Source organism: Carcharodon carcharias, chromosome 8 (genome assembly GCF_017639515.1).
Source record: "Carcharodon carcharias isolate sCarCar2 chromosome 8, sCarCar2.pri, whole genome shotgun sequence".
Taxonomy (NCBI): Eukaryota; Metazoa; Chordata; class Chondrichthyes; order Lamniformes; family Lamnidae; genus Carcharodon; species Carcharodon carcharias.
Window position 1 is genome coordinate 66,230,988 of NC_054474.1, and position 22,302 is coordinate 66,253,289.

The 22,302-nt window shown below is 40.5% G+C and overlaps 1 protein-coding gene across 2 annotated transcripts in view; it reads right to left on the reverse strand.

Moving 5' to 3' along the window:
* Positions 1–21,166, reverse strand: part of ubtd2 (ubiquitin domain containing 2) — an 81,637-nt gene extending 60,471 nt beyond the window's left edge. Inside the window, exons 1-2 of one of the 2 annotated variants that reach the window (XM_041193763.1) lie at positions 20,899–21,044; positions 13,226–13,387 (exon numbers count right to left, since the gene is read on the reverse strand). In XM_041193763.1, the coding sequence (XP_041049697.1) occupies position 13,226 (1 nt within the window). In that variant the 5' untranslated portion in view covers positions 13,227–13,387; positions 20,899–21,044. Of the gene's footprint in view, positions 1–13,225; positions 13,388–20,898 lie in introns of both variants that reach the window. The other variant, XM_041193762.1, reaches the window with a different exon arrangement.
* Positions 21,167–22,302: the final 1,136 nt, after the last annotated feature.

Sequence of the window (22,302 nt, forward strand, 5' to 3'; positions counted from 1 at the left end):
AGGTTTCAGAGTGTGTGTCAATCTCGAACATATTATCGGAATTTATTTCATCTATTCCCTGAACAATCTTAAATACTTAAATTTCATCTCGAACCCTAAGCTTTCTCTTCTCCAGAGTGAAGGTTCTGAGGTTCTTCACACTCCCCTCATAGCTCAGATGCCATTAGCTATCAGTTTCTTTTGGCCCCATTAAATAATGCAATTTTCATTGAAAACATCTGAATTTTCTACAAAGCTAGTAAGAGAAAATAATTAGTTTTCCTATTGTTTAGGTATCAGCAGAGCTCCACATTGCAGCATTGGAAGGATATTTGTCTTTTCCTTTCTGCAAGCTCATTTCAAAACCAAAGCAAGCTGAAGGGCTTAACTGCCTGCTACGGGATTCTTAGACTAGCAGAAGTGTGCAAAATTTCAATTGGGATTAGCTTGTTGATTGGGCCTGGAAGAAACACTTCCTGGCCCACAAGCAGTACTATAAAGGCACTTACATGATGCCTTTGCACCAGCTTTTACCTGATGGAGTTCCCAAGGTTTGGGAAAACTGGGTGACAGCGGTTAAAAATGGAGGCACAAAGCTTAAGATTTCAACGACCAACCCGCCTCCTGAGAATGGGTTGATCACCTGCTGCTCAATCAGTCTAGGTTAAAACCAGAAAAGGTTGGGTTCCTGGATGGATTCCTGTTTCAGTTTTTTGAAATTTTAACCTTTCGCCTGAATCAAATCTATCTGCTTTTGGCAGTCTCCGTTGTGGAATATCAAAAATGTTAATTGCCCTATAATATGTTATCTCATTAACAACTCAGGATGTTTGCTAGTTTCAGTTCATTTTAATTTGTGGTTCATTTTTCTATGAATGCAAGATTGTTGAGAACAAAAAAGCTAATTTTTAACAATGCATTAACAGAACATGGAAAACTGCTCTAAAATGGTCTTAATGTCAAATCGGAATCTTCTTTGGGAAGGGAGAAGTAATTCAGAATGTTCATATATTGTACAGAAACCATCAGAAACACACAAAGCTAACTCTTGCTAGGCTCTCAACACAATGACAAATCTGATTTTTAAAATTAAAATTTGCAGAAAAATTAATGAAATTCATTTAAGATAAATGTCCCTTCAAAGGGCTAACTTTTTTCTACTTCAACCGAACCATTTGGCTTTGTAGATTTTTAAAATGACACATTATGAACACGTAATGCCAGCGTGCTGTAGGAAATAGTGCAAATTCTACAAATAATTCATCTTTATTTCCAAAATGAATCTGCTCTACCACATAAAGCAGGCCAGATATAAACTACAGCAGCTCAACCAGTTTAAGCCTGGGAATATCAACCAGCTTCAAAATAATAGAACCAGCTTCAGCCATGACCCTGAACAGCTGTGTGAACAAAGCAGAAATTCAGACATTTTATCTCTATTCTTACATAGATTTATAACTATTTTGCAACTAAAAACAGCAAGGATGGATGGTACTGCAAGGTGCATTTAGATAGCAGCTACCAGTCGAAGCAGCAAATACAGTTTGATTTTCAGCCAAGCAAAACTGGTTGACTGAAACTTTGATCTTGCTGACTAGGTGAACCCCTCTCCAAGCAGTTAAATTTTAAATGCGTACACCAAATAAGCAGCATTTACATTGTCTAAACATTTAATTATGGGTGGGCTTAAAAAGTATCAGGGTATTTTTTGCTTCCAGTTCTATAGTACACTGGACTTGTACTCTGTGTGATGCCAAATAAACTTACGGTGAGATAAAAGCAAAGAACCGCGGATGTTGGAAATCCAAAACAAAAACAAAAACACCTGGAAAAACTCAGCAGGTCTGGCAGCATCGGTGAGTATGCTCACTTCAGGGAGTCTCGTTCCAGGGTAAGGTTAGGATTTGCCACAAAATTTTACACTACAAGTCTAACCATGGTGCATAAAGACTAACATTAAAGTAGCATAAATTAGTGCTTACTATGATAAAGGCAAAATACTGTGGATGCTGGAAATCTGAAACAAAAACAAAAGTTGCTGGAAAAACTCAAAAGGTCTGACAGCATCTGTGGAGAGAAAGACAGAGTTAACGTCTCCAGTCCGTAAGACTGAAGATGAGTCATACGGACTCGAAACTCAAGCCTGCTGAGTTTTTCCAGCATTTTTTGTTTTTGTTTTAGTGCTTACTATGTTGTCTCCTTGTGTCTTATGAAATTACAAAAATATTAGATTGAATATGTATGCAGTAATCAAACTGGTTGCCCCAGAAAATAAATAATCCTTTATTCTAACAAAATTTACATAACTGCCCTTTCCAACTTACAAACTGACCAGCCACTTAACTTAGCCTTTTAAAAAAATGATTTTAATCTCCTGATTCAATTAGGATATTGCTTCACACCAATGTCGAGTCATATGCACCTTTTTCACTCTGATCAGTAAATGTAAATCACATGATGTTTTCATCTAGGAACAACAGGGATAACTGACATGGATAAAGATCTTAATCTTGTAAAATGCTTTCCGTATGCACCATGCTTTCTTAAAAAGGAACAGAGATCAGTGTGAATTTTTTTTTAGGCTAAACGAAAATTGTACACTTTGATATTTGTTATGTCCAGAATCTAAATGTCTTAAGGCAGTGGCAATTTGCTAACTTTTGTGCTTTAACTGACAAGTGGAATAGATAAAGCGGAAAACATATTGGCCTGGATTTTGCAGATTTAATTACAGCATTTGCAGCATTACGCTGTGAAACTGACAACTTCTAGGGCTGAATTTTGCCGTTGGTGAGCAGGGGGCGGGGCCCGTTCGTTGATGCGTAAAATGAAGCGGGATGACGTCGAGTGGGAGGGACCCCGATGTCATCCCGCCCCATTTAAATCTTCAGGAAGGCAGGGGCACAGTGAGATCAGCTGTGGGCCTGCCAACCTGTCAATGGCCAATTGAGGCCATTGACAGGATCATTAAAACAATTAAAGGACCTGCCCGTGGGATGAGGTTTCATGTAGGGATTTTAAAAGTTTAATAAAGTTTTAGTGTAAATTATGAACATGTCCCATCTCATGTGATAATGTCACATGTGGGGAACATGTTAAGGATATTTTTTTATTTTTAATGTTTTTAGAACTGTCAGCCATCTTCCTGAGGCAGCACTTAGCCTCAGAGAGATGTGCGCTCTTTCGTGCGCATGTGCAGAAGAGCGCACTCTCGCTTTTGGGAATCCCCCCCCCACGCCTGCACAGGAAGCGCATAGCGCTTCCTGCCGGATGTCACGCTGGGCAGGCCTTAATTGGCCCACCCACTTAAAATGGCGGCAGGGCCCGCTTCTCTGGCAAGGATCGGCTCCCCGCCCACCGGAGATTGGGTCGGGCCCGCCCGCCCGGAAGGCAGAAAATTCTGCCTCTGGTGTCTGCACAAATGCAGAAATCCAAAAGTTACTGTCAATGATTCTCTGATCCTTCTCAGGATGCACTGTCGAAGTCCCTGTCGATGGCAATCTTGGTAACATTGTGTTTCAGCAGCAAGGACTGTTCAAAATGTAAATTCACCAGCCATATAAGTCTTTCAGTTTGTTTGATGATACAAGCATCACAGTGCCTTGGTAGAACACAACTTCAGCATCCGCAGTTTTTTGCTTTTAACTACTCCATGATAATTAGAGATTACTTCTTTCCTCAATAAAGCTGCACTGCATTGTCCTTGATCTGTTGTTTCTGAGCTTCTCTGTCACCTGGAACAAGAGGACTTTTTTGTGTCTCGCTAGCTAATCCCAATTTTCCATGACCTGAAGTATTTGAAAAGATGGCAGTTATATGTAGCTATCAAATTAAGGGGAAGATTTTGCTGCAAGCAGCCTGGTACTTACAATATATCTCAGCACTATAAATCAGACTTTAAAGCAGTCAATCATTCTCCAATTCTGCATTTTGCAAGCTTTTTGCAGTAACTTCAGAGCACATCTTAATGCTACGGAAGCGTTCTGATGACAATTACCATGTTCAGACAGCAGGCTCTATAATAACTGCCATAAAATCAGTGATACTTTGTGGGGAACACTTTCTCTCATACATCAGACCAGATTTTCAGTTAGCAGTGAAGGACGTTTGCTGCTGACCATTAAGTAAATTTTGCCAAGAGATCTAGTGGTCCCTTTGGGCAGAATTAGCTCTAGGGTTATGCAGTGGAATTGACTGCACCATTTTTACTCAGCATTTACAATGTGGAGCTAGAGTGATGTCCAAACAGCCAATTAAAGGCCTTTCACAAAAGGAAAATCATTTAATATATTTTTCGTAGAGCAAATTAAAGACTGGCACATAACCATGGATGAAGATAGAAGTAAAAATATTCTGAAAAACATTAAAAATATGAAAAAAATAGCTTATATAATCTAAATCACTTAACAGCACTCCACAATTATATTGTTTCTCAGGATCAGCTCTGTTGCTACTAAAATTTTATTAATCACATTGCCATTAAAAATCCAGTTAAACTTGATTGAACAAGGCATAACTTTTAAAGGGGTATCAAAAGGCGACATGGGTACAGGGGAGTTGAAATTCTCACTGATTTCAGCCTTTGTTGGCTCTGGGGGAGGACACATGCAGCCTGCAGCAGTGCACGTGAACATTTCCGTGCACATGCCTGATGTCCTCAAGTTGTGGTCAGTATCAGAGAGGTAATGATGACACCGACAGTTAGAGGGTTAATGATGATGAACACCGAAAGTTCACCACCAGCACATACCCCACCACCCCTGCAAAATCAGGCCTATTGTTTTAAAACAATCATTGCTATACTTCCATATTAATGACAACTTTTATCTACATAGCATTTTTCATGTAATAAAGTGTCCTAAGTTGCTTCACAAGAATGTTATAAAACAACATTTGACACTGGGTCACATAAGGAGATATCAGTGATCAAAAGCTTGGTCAAGGAGGTACGTTTTAAACAGCATAAGGGAGAAAAGAGAGGTAAAGGCATAGAGGGGTTTAAGGGACAGAATTCCAGAACTTAGGGCTTTGGCAACTGAAGGCACAGCCACTTATGATGAAGTGATTAAAATTGGGGATGCTCAAGAGGTTAGATTTAGATAAATGCACATATCTCGGAAGGATTACAGGGACAGGGAGGGGTGAGAACATGGAGGGATTTGAAAACAATTCTAATTTTAAAACTAAACCATATTGCGCAAAATAAAAAGCACCTCAGTAAATCATATTTTTGAAATACCGTTCAATTGGAAAATATCCCATTTGGAACTTGAACCATGAAAGCAACCAATGTGAAGCACAAACACAAAGCAAACATAAATGAAACAGTTTAATTTGATGATAAGCATAAAAAACATTAAATAATTTTCAACAGATCTTTTATTGGATGACAATGGGGGTTCCTTTGATGCTTCTGAATGTGCTGCATGATTTATGTGAGGAACAGAAGTTCATGAGGTGCCAACAAATACAGGCTGAATAACACCCAAATCTGTTTGTCTGCACCAATCACCTGTGAATGTCCTGGAGATGGCTCTTCCCGTGCAAGTGAAAGGTATAAAGCACAGCTTTCAAGCTACCCAGAGGCAAAAAAGAGACAAACTCTAAAAGGCATGTTTTAACCTTGCCTGCACAGTGAGAACTGGGGGGGTCAGGCACTAATTTCAACCAACTTTCCATCTACTGATATTTTAATTGCTAGTTTTTCAGCAGCATCACCCACCTCCAGTAAAGGAGTGTGTGTGTGTGTGTGTGTGTGTGTGTGTGTGTGTGCGAGCGCGTGGGTTGGGGGGGGGGGGGGGGGGGGGGGTTTAAAAATACTTAGTCAATATTTGATGACATCATTCAAACCTCAACATGATTTTACTGCCAACTGCAACATGACGCACAGCGTCAGATTTATTATTGAAGCCTGGGGCAGGCAGGATCATGGCCAGAAGAAACCAGTTATGATCAACATTTTTTTTTTCACGGTTTCCTTGTGGGCCAGGGGGAGCAGGATTGTTCCTCCGAGACCCACAGAGCTACCTTAAGCCTCCCCTGCCCTCGGCTCTGGAGCACCACTACCCAACATCTCCCCCCACCCCACCAAACTACTACTTATCTTAATGCCGGGAAGCATTCCCTCGGGTCTCTGGCACCAAGCTCCTGCCATGCTAGATCACACTGACAGGTGGGAGTCCTTGTTGTAACAGGGTGATGAGATCTGCAGGTTAAAATGCTCCTGGCCACGCACTGGGGCCATCAAGGGTGTCCAGCCTGCGCATGCCGCTCAGACAGCCCCAGTTAAACTCTCTGTTTTCCTTATGAAAAGAAACATCAGTTGTACTGGATGCTGAGCTTTCATTAAATGGCACAGTTCCCCTGAATGTTGCAGATGTGAGCATTAATGCTTCTCATATCAATCTACGACAGGAAAGATTTTAACAAGTAATTTTCAGATGTTTCCATAAAAAAAAAAGTCATATGGATTTGAAACATTAACTCTGTTTTTCTCTCCATAGATGCTGTTAGGCCTGCTGAGCTTTTCCAGCATTTTCAGTTTTTGTTTCATAATAAAAGCATCATTACGTTCCTCGATGGACATTATCCGGAAGCAGCCACATTGTGGCACTCCACGGTGCTCACATTTCTGGAATTTTTTTTTCAGGTAGGTGGCTGAGTTAATCTCTGCATCCATGATACCATTGATTAACTCTGCTCGCCTCGCCCTGCAAGAAGAGAACTCTAGGCTGGATGGCTGACCATCTGTTTGCTATTCCAAACTAGTATCTCAATCTGCTTTGGTACAGCGTGTGTAAAAAGGAATGCTTGTGAACAATGTTTGTAATGGTACTTGTAATTTCCTAGAGATGTGGGAGTTATCAGTGACATCCGTAAGAGATTCCAAAAGAAATCTGTGCAATAGGAAATAGTGCTTCATCTCCCTCCTGATACCAGCACATTTCTGCCCCATTCACAGCCAGATGTGAGGAACCTGGTTGGCTAAAATACCTTGGTCAGCAACCTACCTCTTTTAAGCTTGCACCTGTCCTTGTATTGGAAGGGGTGGGCTTCAGTTCCAAATATGAACAGCATCTTTTGGTACACTTCTGCAGCAGCACCTCCAATTCTTCAGGGGCCTTAGTTGAGCCACTGAGCAATTAGTCCACCTTTCTCTCACTACCATTACTTTCCTGTTAATGACAATCGCAGCCTTTTCAGGTCTTGAGCTCACAGACAAGTGCATTAAAGAGATCTCTGGGCAAACTTTTCATGTGCCATTAGCCTGTTCAAGTAAAAGTGATTCCTGTCAGAAAATGTGGTAGTCCATTCCACCTTGCAAGCTGCCATCACAGGCAAATGTGCAGCATGGGCCTGCCCAATCCATTTTTGTAAAATCAAGGCCTACGTGTTAAATATTTAGTGGATAGAATATTTGAGTGAACCAATCAAAAAGTTAGAAATTAGAAATAAGTTATATATGTATATGTGTATATGTAATAAAATGGGCTTGAAATGGGTCAAAATCCCAGAACTCCCTCCCTAACAGCACTCTGGGTGTACCTACACCACATGGACTGCAGTAGTTCAAGAAGGTGGCTCACCACCAACTTCTCAAAGGCAATTAGGGATGGGCAATAAATGCTGGCCTAGGCAATGATACCCACGTTCCATGAATGAATAAAGAAAACGATAGGGTAGCGCTGTAAATTCTATTTTCTTGGAAACTGCCTAAACTTTTGTTTCTCTAGAAACAAACTACTGGAATGATTACACTTAGGTAATGACAGCCAAACCCAGCTCAGAAAGGAGCCCATGGTCAGCCAAGGCCTAGTGATAGAGCAACTGGTAGCTACTTAAAACTAACAATCATACTACAAAGTTGTGTTAGGATTTTCAGTCCACCTTCCAAATTAAGATCCTTGCTGAAACATCCAAGTTCACTACTGTGTGGAAGTAGAATAGACATTACTTTAGTGAACAATCCCATGGTTCAATAATCTTATTATTCAATAAGGAATAAGACCATCTGTACTGAATGGCCATTATAACAGCCTGTTAACAGGCTATGAACAGCTTAGACATAAACTGATAGTGGAATTAATACAGATGAAACTTTTGAGAGTTAGTTTGACACCAGAGGTGGAATATTTCTTGGAAGGATGAAACTGGTGAGATAGACAGCTTGAGATGTGATAAGGAAAGGATGATGCAAGGCTTAGGTTGGATTGATCAAGGCCAGAAGGTACATGCAAAGGTTCAAGAAGTTAATAGCAGGTGAATAATGTTAAAGGTAGGCTTTTCAACCCAAGGTTTTGCCAAAGAATGTGATATTTTACAGCAGGCTTGTCCAAGCTTTTCGCGTGGGGTCCAAATTTCAATTTTTTTTCATTCAAGGGGCCAATGAACAAATTTCGGCAAGATAAGGTTTAGTCCAACATTAACATGAATTTTTTAAAAATGTCAAAGCAATAAATTGATAATTAAAAAATAATAAAAATGACCATTAAAAAGTGCCAAGCAGTAGAGTTAACCAATGAAACCTTTTCTGCATTTTCGCTTAGAGCTGGAGAGACAGACCAGGCCCAAGTCCTCGTCACCAGGGAAGGGGTGAGGACTGGGACCGAGCTAAGCAGTTTGGGTTTAACTAACCTTGACCTTGCATTTGATTCTAGTAGCACACAGTCAGAGTTGGCACGAATGTGGGGGGTTGAGAGCAAGTTCTTGCTCTCACCAATTCACACAAACTCACTCACTCCCCACCTGGGTCCAGGTTTGGACATCTTACCGAGGAGGTATTCAAGATGCTGTGAAAGGACGCACTTCCTCACATGTCCTGTTTGGGACTCCAACTGCCCCAGGTGAGAGTGGGGGCTGGTGGATGCTATTGCTGTAACTCTGCTGATTCTCGTGGCCTCCCCCAATCTGCAATCTTGTGTCCTGTGCTTCTTTAGGGGGCCTGTGTTGGAGGGCACAAGAGAGACAGCATGGCTAAAGGCAGCGAGATTGCGCACTGTGAAAACAAAAGAGAAGCTACTCATCTTCACATTGCCATCTGCTCCTCCAATCTGAGGATGTTTCTCTCCTGAATTTCCTGCTGATGGACTCACCAGTGAGCCAACAAGGGACAGAAATGACGTGTAATTGAAGGAGCAGCTCCTTGCAGAACCTTTCATTGAATATACCCATAGTTTGAACAGTGAGTCCGTGGGCTGGATAATGGCCTGTGGCCATAGGTTGGACAAGTTCGTTTGACGGGATATTTCAAAATTAAGTACATTTTTCTAAGGTAAATAGGCCTTACCAATAGTCCATCCAGGTCCACCTGTGAAAAAGGGTATAAAGTAGGAGACTTTGCCAGACCTCAGTGTAGTTAGCGGTGGAGAGAAATTTTTATGGGTAGATCCTTGCTTAAGATCTTGAGTAGTTTGAGAAGTTGTGAAGACGTGAGGCACCAAGAAAAGAAGAAAAAATTACAAAGAAAGCGCTGTTCGCGCATGCCAGCCATCCTGCCTGATCTGGACCATTACTCGTTACTTGTCATGGTCATATGTTTTTGCTGTATACCAAGGGTGTTATATTCTGCTGCGAACTCTAATTAAATTCCACGTTCCCACCATTTTGTTTGCAGTCACTGTTGATTGAATAGATAATGGTAATATCAACTATATTTTGAAAGAGTTAATATAAAATTTAAAAGAAGTCAAATGAATAAGCAGCAACCACAAAGTCACCAATTAACCATTCAATTTTACATGCTTCTTTTAGCATAATTGTTTTTATTTTCTCCCTCCCCCTCCACTGGGCACCATGGAAAAATTAACTTATCACCTAACAACTAAGATTTATTTTTTGAGGCACAAAACTGAACCTAACCATTGTACAATAATACAGGAAGTATTCCCTACACAGGATAGCTTCTCTCTATGAAAGCTGGAACTTTTCTTTAGTTCCCAGAAAAAGTATTATGGTACTTAAATATTCCCTGAATGAACAAGCTCAATCAGGTAGTGGAGTACAACTCTCAGCATACAGCTCAGGGCAACAATTTCTACTTATTCTAGCAGACGTGGTGATGAGAGTTATAAACAAAAAAATCTTGGCGTGCTCCAAGAGCGGCAGTCTTACCGCAATTATAACCTCCTGCTGCAGAAGTTCTTGAAAAATCAATTTTTTTTGAGGTATGCAAAACATTTTCAGGGAAGGCAAAAAAAAACATTTGATTTTTTTTCCCTAAATGACTAAATAACAAGACTTACTATTCACAGAATACCATGACTTCCTGTTTATAAGTTTCATTCCTCTACATCACAATGACACAGCAAGCATGGTAGATCTACTCAAAACCCTGGAATAGTGTCAAGGTATTTTGAACGAAAGCAACAAAAATGGAGTAAAGCAAAGTTTTGAAATAGATTAGAAGTCATTTACAGGAAAAAAAATGTAATCACATATAAGACCATGTAAATTGATAGATGTTAGTTATAGAGGTTGGCAAATTCAAGCTCAAGTTTTGGGACAAATGAATTAGTTCTTCAGCGACAGGGCTTACGGCTAACAGCATAAAAAGGAACAATTGCATGGGTTGTCTCAGATGCTGTTAGTAAGTCTTGTGAGGAAGCTCTTCCATTCATGCAAGTCTCCCTCCCTGTGTGAGAGAGGCAGAGGGAAAGGGAGATAGAGAGAGAAAAGGGCAAGAGAGAACAAAAAGGACTGAATTGTAGAAACATGATCATTTTGAAATGATCTTTTAAGTAGAAGCATTTATTTTTCCCTCCCAATGAATACTGTAGCAATTTTACAAATCCATTTATTACACAAAAGCAATATTATAATGTGGGTCAGAGCAAAACCTTTTCAAAATAAAGTTGCTTTATTGAAGTTACCTACAAAAAAAAGTTAAGCAACTGGACATTAGGAACAAACAGTTTCAGTGAGGCAATATACACTTAGAAGGTCTTAGATTCGATAGGGATAATTTATACCTTCACCTTGATATCAGTGGAAATGGTAATTAAGTAAGTTACATTTTGCTAGCCTACTGCCCAAAGAGAAAATGACCGACATCCAACGATGAGTTAGCTGATCACAGTAAGGAAGGATAAAGAGAAAATGAAAGACATACCTGTTGCCAACTGCTGTTATGTGTCTCATGGTAAAGCTGCAAGTGTGTGTATGTCTTTGAAAGATCAGGATCAAGCTTCTGAAGTCAATTCCTAGTCAAAGAGCCTATCAAAAAAATTGTTGTGGAGGCTCAAGTAACAGCCATTTGGGCTGTACAGCCACAATTACAGAATCTTTACAATGCAGGAGACAACCATTTGGCTCATCGCGTCTGCACTGGTTCTCTGAAAGAGCATTCTATCTAGTCCTACTCCCCTGCCTTATCCCCATAACCTTGCACATTTTTCTTTAGCAATCCAGTTCCCTTTCGAATACCTCGATCTAACCTGCCTCCACCACCCTCTCAGGAAGTTCGTTCTCTCTGGGTGAAAAAAGTTTTCCTCACATCACTTTTATGCCTTTTGCCAATTATTTTGAATCTGTGTCCCCTAGTTCTTGAAGCTCTCTTGAGTGGGAAAAGTTTCTCACTAATCACCCTCAGGATCTTGAATACCTCTATCAAGTCTCCTCTTAGTGGAACTCTGGTCCAGCAAAGAGTTGGGGAAGAGTATGAAGAAATGTAAAAAGAAATCTCAAATTCAATATTCACTATTTTTCCTGTTAGATCTCCAAAGTAATATTCAAAAGGCTAGGGAAAAGCAAATACTACCCCAAAGGTGGATCAGTAGCCATGGTGTACAATACCTATTATATTCAAAAAAAGTGACATGGTCATTAATGAATTCTCCCTATCACTCAAAATTGCACTGGCAAACCTATCTAGTGCTAGTGCAAGCAGGACTCATTTGTAAACCACATATAGATCATATGATCAAAGTCTATCTCCCTTGGGTAATCCAAGAGACAGTATAGAGAATCAAAATCAATTGCAATGCCAGTAATAGTCTTGACCCAACCAGTAAACAAAACCCACTATAAATAAATTTGTGAACAACTGAAAAAGTTTATACGGGTTGGCCAAGATGTTTTCAGCCTTCAGATTGTTAACAGGCAGAAAAGTTCCTAAAACAGACAGGCGTGTAACAAATTTGGTAGTAAGTTTCTGTATGGTTCTCCTTCAGTAATTAACTGACAACATGAAAGTGGCCAGGCACTGTTCTCGGCTAACATTAATGTTAAGATCTACCCTACATGCTGCTCTAGTGCAGGGGTACTACACTAGATCCATAAATATCTGAAGTTGCTTTTATACTGTTCTTGAACTCATGCTGTTAAGTTAGTTTTCCATGGTGGCAGCAGACTTCTAGACCAGATAACTAGATCGACAACTCTCCCACCAATATACAGAAAATAGATTTAACAGAAAAAACACTGGAAACCAGTTATCAGTTGTGGACTCTTGGGATCAAGATTAAAAGAACAGTATAAGAGCTAAGAAAGAATTAAGAGAAATGCTTTCCCAAATTGTGTAAAGACTGCCAGCTTCATCAGTTGGTCAACAGTCTTAATTAGAAAAGTGATCTCTAACAAGTAAAGATACAAACAGGGATTGAAGTAGTGATAAAAATCACCACTTTCAAATGAAAAATAATCCAAGAGATTCATACAATTACTCAGTGTCCAACCGATATTTAGGAAAGAGTTTGCAAGCCTTTATTGTGCCAACTAAATATATTGTATGGTGGTAATAGGGGAAACATCCAGGGTTAAGCCACAAGGGCAAGTTGGCAGACAGGCTGACTAGGAGAATTAAAAAGGAACAACACACATTTTTCCACATACATGCAGCTCAGCTTAAGGGTTGAAAATGTACAGAACCTGTAAATTGTAACCTGTGTGAGTGCATACACTTGTTAGAAATTGAAAATTAAATATAGAAATAGTGAAATGACACAGTTATAATGAGAGAATTTAAAAATATCTAGAATTGTATTTATATAGCACCCTTAATGTAATAAAACCTTCCAAGGCACTTCACAGGAGCATTATAAAGCAAAATTTGATGTCACGTATTTCAGTTCTATAGGGGGTTGTGTTTTTTAATGCAGTCAGGTACCAACAATAAACTATTACTATGCCTAGAAGCCTGAACTATTACTTCCCCTCCAAAGTGCTTAAAAAGAGTTAACATTTTAACTGCTTAACTGATATGAAATTATTTGATCTTCAAAATGAAAATACTTATCATGCTCAGACTTACTCAGATTATATTACTTTTCTATGCCATCTTAATGTGGAACACAAGTAAGCAGAGTGATTGTCTCCCCGATCATCAAATTCAGGCCACTTCAAAACTGTGCAAGGTTAGTCATGGCATCTTTTATTACCTTGCTGTCTATTTTGCTTCTGTATATTATGTCACCTGTAAGTGAACACATTGTTTTATTCTATATGCAATTGGACAATGTGGCAAACGTTTTATATATTCTCAATGAGTGATATATTGTAATTAGGATTTATTAAATTTAGTGCAGGGGTAAATTTGAACCCATGTGTTTATGAACACAACAATGTCTCGCCATAGTTTTGGGGAAAAAAAAAGCCTGAATTATGGCTGTAAGGCCTCGTACAGATAAATGCAGATTGCAATTAATATGCACTCGCACAGATTTTCAGCTGCTATACGTGCTTTAAATTAAGATGGCTTTAGTAAGACTTTATACCATGGCTTCTAATTTCATATAACTGACCTCATACACAGGCACACAGCAAACATTTTAGAACAGCAACATTTACAAGAGGCATGAGTTGGAGATGCACCTTGCTGTACTCCATTGCATATTTATAAGCTCTCCTTATATAGCTACTTTTATATTACTCTGCAGTCATTGATTCAGCAGTATACATATTGTGCAGCTGGTGGCAACATAAACTTGCCCAATTCCCTTCTTTTCTGGCAATCCAGAAGTCATCATTTTTTAAAATTAAATGCATGTTCTCAACAGCTGCCAGCATGTGTCAATCAGGCGCCTGGAGCTCACATCCTGGAAACAACATCATGATGCAATGTGTTGAGTTCAGCAGTTTGAGCACACGCACTGGCCAAATCGTCATGTTCAGTAAGGGTTGCAATCCTAAAGCAGTAGAAAGACGTAGCTATGATAGAACATGAATGACTGAGAACTAGCCGTGAAACTACTGCTAAAACAAAGAACGCTAGAGGGTATCACAAGGACAATTAAGTACAAAAGAGCAAATACTATCCTGTCTTTGCAGCAATCTTTAATAGACCTCATCGTTTAGAACCTGGAGTAGAGTTTCAAGTGCAGACTTCCTGTAGTGCAAATCAGGTTTCTGTGAACTTTTGCAATGGTTTAAAAACATTATGCTGGAACTAGGCCCCACATAGATAAAATTAATTACCATGGCAAGTTTCCACTAATTATGTTCATTTGCAACCCTTCAAATAAAACTTTTTTTTTCAAGACATGACGGACATGTCATTCTGAGAAATTTATCTTGACTGCAGTTTCCTTCAAAGAATCAATTTTAAAAACAGGACAAGGCAACAATACCAATTTGACCTGTGTAAAAAGAATTGCTGGAACCCCAAAATAGGCTCAGCGTATTGTAACCAAACTATTTCATGATGACAAGAAACATTTGACTTCCACTTTGTAATTCTACCACGCACATTTACCTGCAGGCCAAAGAACAAACAACGAAAAAAATTACTTAAAATTGATTCATTTTAAATTTGGTTTCCCATTTAGATTAAACCACATTCTATGGAGATGTTAATAAATCCAATGTGGATGAGTTACTAGGAGAGGTTAGAAGTTTTCAAGATGAACCTAGGTCTAGGAAGCTTATTCACAAAATTAGAGCTAGGCCTTTCAGGAGGTAAATTAGGAAGCACTTCGCCATGCAAACAGCATTAAAAGCTTGGACATCTCTTCTGCAAAGGCAAATGGTACCAGATTGTTAATTTAAAAACTGAGATTGATACATTTTGTTGGACAAATGTAATAAAGGAGATGGGCAAAGATGAGTATATGGAGCTAGGGTGCAGGCCAGCCATGACCTCATTGAATGGCATGTGCTAGGTTTAAGGCCTACTCTACTCCTGTTCCTATGTCACAAGACATGCAATACGTATGTTTTTGCACTGAAAATCTTAGTCCTCCAACTATTGTCATGCAATAATTCATTATTTAATCAGGACCAACATTCAAATTATCGTGTGTCCATATGATTAAAATGTATGTAGTGCATTATTTAATCATACATATTGATATACACAATAAACTAAGTTGATGGTGGGAGGGGGCGGCAGTGGAAAATAGGGTGAAACATAAGAGAGGAGAAACAAGGTGGACAAAGAATTGGGAGAGACGGAAAACACTAGAGTAAGAAATAGTAAGGTGTTAGGTGGGGTCAGAGTAAGAGGGAATTCAATAAGGATTAAATTAGGTTTACAGTGCATGTATGCAGAGCATGGTAAATAAACTTGGTGAGCTGTAGGTGCATATAGCCAAGTGCGAATATAATATTGCAATCTTAATGGAAATCTTGCTCATAAAAGAGCAGGCCTGGGTACTAAATATTCTTGGGTAGAAGGGGCAGAATTTTGAGGTTGCTGGGCGGGCGCGGTGGACAGTCCTGGGAGTGGCTGGGAAACAGCTCACCACCCACGATCGAACCCCGACCACTATGTCATGCTGGCTGGCCAATTAACGGCCAGCCAGCATGAAAGGCATGTTGAAAGGCTTAGCACTGCCAGGGTGGGGACGGGGAGGAGGGCGAGCACTGAAGTCAGCGTGGATGCGAGGGAGCATGCATTAATAGCTCCCTGAAGGCAGAGAGCTGCCTCAGGGAGCTGAAGATTTTAAAACTATCAAATAAAGATTTTAAAATGCAAAATAATTGTCCACTTGTCAGACTCACTCACCTAGACATATAGATTATAAAAATTCTGTCCAAACATTTTAATTTTTAAAATTAATATAGGAAATTTCATCCCACCCTTGGATGAGGTTTCCTCAAAAATCCAAAGGCTGCCTGGCCAATTTGCTGTAACAGGCAGTGAAAAATCGAGGTTAGTTAATACATTAACGGCTTTAAAAGACCTCTTAATTGTTGGTTGGGCGGGGGGGATGCGCTGCCAACTCTCGTGCATGCCTGCCAACCAAAATATCGCTTGAGTGCACAATGACGTCATTGTGTGCTATTTTACGCTCGGGCGCGTCAGGCGCATGCCCGCATGCTGAGTGAAAAATCCTGCCCAAGGTGTTCAGGAAACATAGGGAAGGAAAGAAAGGAAGAGTGGAAATATTGATTAAGGAGGATATTAAATGTTGGAGAAGATGTCCTATAGGGGTCACGGACAGAAGCTATTTGGTTAAAGCTAGGAAACAATAGGTATCATTACACTAGGGTCATTCTATAAGCCAACTAGTGGGAAAGATATAGAGGAACAAATTTGCAAGGAAACTACAAAGAGGTGCAAAAGCTATAGAACAGTTATAATGGGGGCTTTAGTTATCCTAATGTAGATTGGGATAATAATAGTGTAAAGGCAGGGAGAAGGAACGGTTTATGAACTGCATACAGGACAATTTCCTACATTAGTATGGTTCCAGTCCAATGAGCAATGGAGTATTGCTGGAAATCTGGTTGTGGGGAATGAGGTGGGTCAACTGGATCAAGTGCCTGTAGGGAAACATTGAGGAAACAGTGATCACAGTACCATAAGATTTAGGTTGGCAGTGGAAAAGGAGAAGGAGCAATCCAGAGTAAAAATATTGAATTGGGGAAGAATCAATTTCAATGGGGTGAGAACAAATCTGGCTCAGGTAAATTGGAATCATAGAATGGCAGGCAAAACTGTAACAAAACAATTAATTGCTTTTAAATAGGAGATGGGTCAGCACATCCTCCATAAGGGAAAAAGGTAGGACAAACAAAACAAGAGCTCCCTGTATGATGAAAGAGATAGAGAGTAAGATGACATAGAAAAAGGCTGCATATGACAGATGTCATGTTGATAATACAAGTGAGAATCAGGGTAAATATAGAAAGTCCAGAGGTGAAGTGAAAGAAAAAGAGAAATAAAACGAGAGTATGAGAAGAGGCTGGCAGCTAATATAAAAGGGAATCCAAAAATCTTTGACAGGCATGCAAGCTGTAACAGGGTAATAAAAGGAGAAGTGGGTGATTAGGTACCAAAAAGGGAATTTACTTACAAAGGCAGAGGTACTAAGTAAATACTTGGCATCAGTCTTTACCAAAGGAGATGTTGCCAAAGTCATAGTGAAAGAGAAGGTTGTTGAAACAATGGATGAGCTAAAAATTGATAGGCAGAATATATTAGAAAGATTGGCCATACTGAAGTTGGTAAGTCACCAGGACCAGATGAAATGCAAGCGTAAGCAGGTTATTGGTGAATAAGTGTTGCTTGACAGCACTTAATCCTTCCGTCACTTTGCTGATGACTGCAACTAGGCTGGTGTGGAGGTGACTGGCTGGATTAGATTTATCCCAGGAAATTTTCTGCTTTGTTGGATAAGGTGCCGGTGCTATCGCAGTCCTGGAACAGCTTGGTTCAAGATATGATAAGCTCTGTAGCACAAATCTTCTGTGCTACAGCCAAGCTGTTGTCGAGACCCATGGCCCTTGCTGTACCTACTGCGTTCAGCTGTTTTTTGATATCACACAGAATGAATCAAATTGGCCAACAACTTATATCTGGGATGCTGGAGATCTCAAGGGGGAAGCTAAATGGATCATCCACTTGACATTTCTGGCTTAAGATGGTTGCGAATGCATCAGTCTTCCACATTATTAAAGTTGGCACGACTTCACACCCACAAAACACATATCCGTATGATAATAAAGACACTGGATTGTTAGCAAAACAACATTGTATTTAAGTTGGCTGCAGTAGATTAATGTACACTTATATTTACTGTTTTAGCACTATATTACTGTATTCTATTAACTTTTCTTATAATTACTTTGTTATATTGTCTGCAGCATTAATATTGACATGTCTACCACTGCATCTACATTCAATATGCTTAGCTGTGCTAATCCAAATTCTCCTCAACTCTTTAGTAAAATATCCAATCAGAATGTCAAGTGGCACAATCAAATCTAAGTCACTGGAATGCTGGATTTGAAATTTGTATTTACCTCCCCATGCATGGAATCATCAACATTTAAAATTAAGTCCGTAGGACTACAGGCAACATGAACAAACAATAAGCATGACAAAACAAAAGTGACAAGAGAAGAAAGCAGCATTTATACAGCTTGTCCATAACATCTGTTATACCTCATAACATCTTGAAGTCCTTCACAATCAATGAACTGCTAAAACAAAATCTCTCAGGATAAGAAACGATATTGTTAAAGTTAAGGTGCTTGCTCCATAAATTGTTGCATTTAAGGGGAAAAAGAGCAATCCCCTTCAATTTATTATACCTTAGATGCAGGAAATGCTTCCTCAACATTTCAATTCAATTAATGAATTAATAAAACATTTATTTTGAAACTAAATGTGTTCACTTGCTGTATCAAGTCTCCAAAACAAACCTAATAATTACAGGTAGAAATCCTTATTTGAATATGACAAAAAATAATTACCACATCTCATAAAGCCTTCAGCATCTGATTTTATGACAAGCTTCCAGTCAATCAAAAATTCCTTCCTCTCCCATCTTACATCTTGATACTTCCCTCCGGCTATATTCACACACAGTAACAGCGATAATTTAAATCTAGCTATGTTAACAGCGCTTACCATAACATTCTTTTTTGAAGAAAGACATTTGAATTTCTTCAGTGTGTGTCTTTCTTCAAAAACATCTACACATGTTAGACCTTTTTGGGTGTACGCAAATGGGAATGTTCTGCTGCTGTCAGAAGAATGACAGAGGAAAAATAAGCATGGAAACTTAACCACCAGAAAAAAGCTGAATGTCATTTTTGTCCACCTGCCCACTAAGAAGGTGGTTATGTGGGAATTCTGGCCTTTCACACATGCAGTTAGAATAATGAACTTTCTTCATCATCTGCTCCGCCTGACAAGTTACAGAATATGTGACAATGTTGCACTGAATGTAAGCCTTGACTACAGCATGAGTTTTTATAATGGAAGTTCTCATCCACTCAAATAAGAATCCTCACCAAATGGAGTTGCAACTGCAAAAGTATCTTTTTCAGAAATAACATTTTAAACAAATGGAACCTGTGACATGACAGCACTACATCATTTTTAATTACCACTAAAGAAAAATATGCACTAGGAATGGTTGTGTATTCAATTCAAATGTATCAGCCTGCGCTCTCATTCATGGCCCTATTGAGTTCAGATCTCAATGCTTTTCATATAAGATCTGATACTTTTGTGAGACAAGCTTTAACAATTCTCACCGAGGCTGTGAGGTGAAGCATTTTATAGTGTGGAACTCTTAATCATGAAGGTAAGGAGGAAAACAACCTGGGTTAATTTTGTGCATCACTTAAAAGTATCAACCAGTCTCACAGAAAATAGGCCACACTTACAGCTAAAGGTACACTGAGTGCCAGAATGATTTTTTTGGGGGGCGGGGTTAGTTTGGTGGTGAAAGATGATAGAAAACTATTACAATATGCATATTATTTCCTAGAAAACAAGAGTAAAAATAATGCAGCTGTACACCAGTGCCTCTTTCATTAAAAAATTTTCATCATATTTTTCTTTCATTTAAAATCACATGTCTGCAATTTAAGAATTCCAGTTAGTTGTGCAGCATACCAAAACAGCCCCTTCCCAGGGTAAATTTACAGACTAGTTTTGCTACCCATGAAAAATAGTTTGCCATTCTTTCTTTAAAATAAGAAAAATATAGTCTTGTCATCCTGGTGACATTTCAACTAATAACCCCCCTCCCATCCCCAACACCAACATAAACTGAATTTTCAGACATTTTTTGGGTGATTGATAACTTGACTAAGTCAAAAGACATATACAATGTAAAGATAGTTAAGTTATATGCAATTCTGGCTCCTCTACATTATTTAATCATTTTCTTGACCTCGTCCATTAAAGAGTAATCCTGTTTTTGTTTCCAAACTTCAAGACACATGCTACACTGTTGAATTATACAGTTCACAAGATGCCCAAATGATCAAGTCAGGGTTGGTTTGGGAGAATAGCAATGTTTGGATTGCTCAGGGGTTCTACGACCCAACTTTACTGTTTACAATGCATTTAACAACAATACGCATGCTTGAAAATATGTTACCAAGAATTAAAGAAATTAAAATCCATACCAAACTGTAAACATTGCAAGACACATCAAAATTAATAGAAAGGAACAAAGGAGAACAAAGGGAATACAGTATTTTTTAAAAATCAAGTCTGGCGTCTCATGTTAATTTTACACCAAATCATGAAACCTTCAACTCAATCTCTAAAATACTGCGACAACATCTCGATCGGCTATTTAGATGTGTCGAGTTTAGGTCAAATGAGGCAAGGAAAAGTAGTGCACAGATATGGGCCGGTGAGAGACAAAGCCAGCAGCAGCTCCTGGACTTGCAGAGGCAGAACCCAATGCCATCCCATCCTCGATGGGGGAAAGCATCCCTCTGCCTGCCAGCATCAGCTGCAGCTCTTACGCCAAGCTGGAGACAGGCCGGGGGATGAGAGACAGGAGCCATCCCAGCAATGGCACCATGATGCGAGTCAGCATTCTCCCCGGGCTCGGCGGCCACCCGGCCCAGGGGGTTGGAGTGAGTGAGTGAGAGGCCCACACTCAGACTTTAACACTCACCGCCAGACAGAAACATCGAGCCAACTCAATTACATAATGAAAAAAAACTTGAAAACCGTAAGGAAGAAGCGAGAAAGAGAGATCTTCAATAAACGACAGCGGTTTCGCTTACCCCCTGTGCCGTCTGAATTCTCGTTTAAACTGCCTGAGGAATCATGCTGAGTGCCCACACACCCTCCCATGGGTGAGCGCCTGTCACTTTTACAACAAACCAACTGACCCGGCCCGCAGCCCCGGCCGGCACTCCACTCGCTCAGCTGCGCGTCCCCGCCTCCGGGCGCGCCCTCGCAGTCCCTCACTCACCCGGGCGCGCCCCCGCAGGCACTCGCTCGCTCAGCCGCGCGTGCCCGCCTCCGGACGCGCCCCCACGGGCATTCTCACTCAGCCGCGTCCCCGCGGCCGGCACTCACTCAGACGTCCGCGCGCTCCCGCCGTGCCTCCCCACCCCACACGGGCCCGGCCACCCTCTCTACACGGCGGCCCCGCCTCCTCCTTGTTTGGCCCCGCCTCCGTTCCGCGAGCCGCTGGCTACGGCTCCCCACTCCTCCATGAACGACCCCACCCCCGTGTACACGCCCCCTCCAGGCCGCACCCCCTTCCCTGAGCCGCCCGCTCCCGACTCCTTCTCCATTAGCGGCCCCGCCCCCTCCCCTGAGGGGAAACGCCCCCTCTTGTGCCACACCCCATTCCCGGTGCCGCGTGCCTGTTCACGGATCCTCTATTAGCTGCCCCCTCCAGGCCCCGCCCTCTCCCGTAGGAGCTCCTTGCGCTACGTCACACGCAGCGCCGTGTTGTTCTGATGAAGGGTCAGACGGGTTGGAAACGTTAATTCTGTCTTTATCCCCACAGATGCTGTCAGACCTGCTGAGTTTTTCCAGCAATTTCTGTTTTTGTTCATTCACATCTCGGTCTTTCGAGCTACTTTAACTTCGTTTGTTTCTGGCATTATTTGGGTTGTATTTTACTATCGTGTTTTGGGGCTGTGTGTTTGTCACTGATCTTCAAATGGGTTTAAGTGCGTCTTTTACCCACTATCTCCCGTGCGCAGATGCTAAATCGGATTACCTGGTGTCTCCAGGATACTGCTCTGTGCAACCTTGCAGAAGAATCAGAGGGACATTAAAAAAATGTAGTTTTTTAAAAATAATTTTCTTTGTACGTTTCTCTTTACCAGATATTAACGTATTGAAAATGGGAAAAAAGGCTGGCTATCAATCAAGCATCATTAGACTGGGTAATGAGATTTGCTTTCCAATTGGTGTGGGAATGCAGCACATCATATGGATCAATGTGTTTGACTGGAGGTCCATGTCCCAATAATATAGTGAGCCTGGGATCTGGATCCAATTATTAGGCCTCTAAATTCTTGGTCAAAGAGGTGGTTTGTAAGCAGGGCTTTAAAGAGAACAAGTTTGAAACTGGGGCTCAGACAGCTGAAGACACAGCCCTCAACTGTGGATTGAAGGGTGAGTGGGATGGAGGTCAGCGGAATAGAATGTTCTGAGGTTGGCAAGGG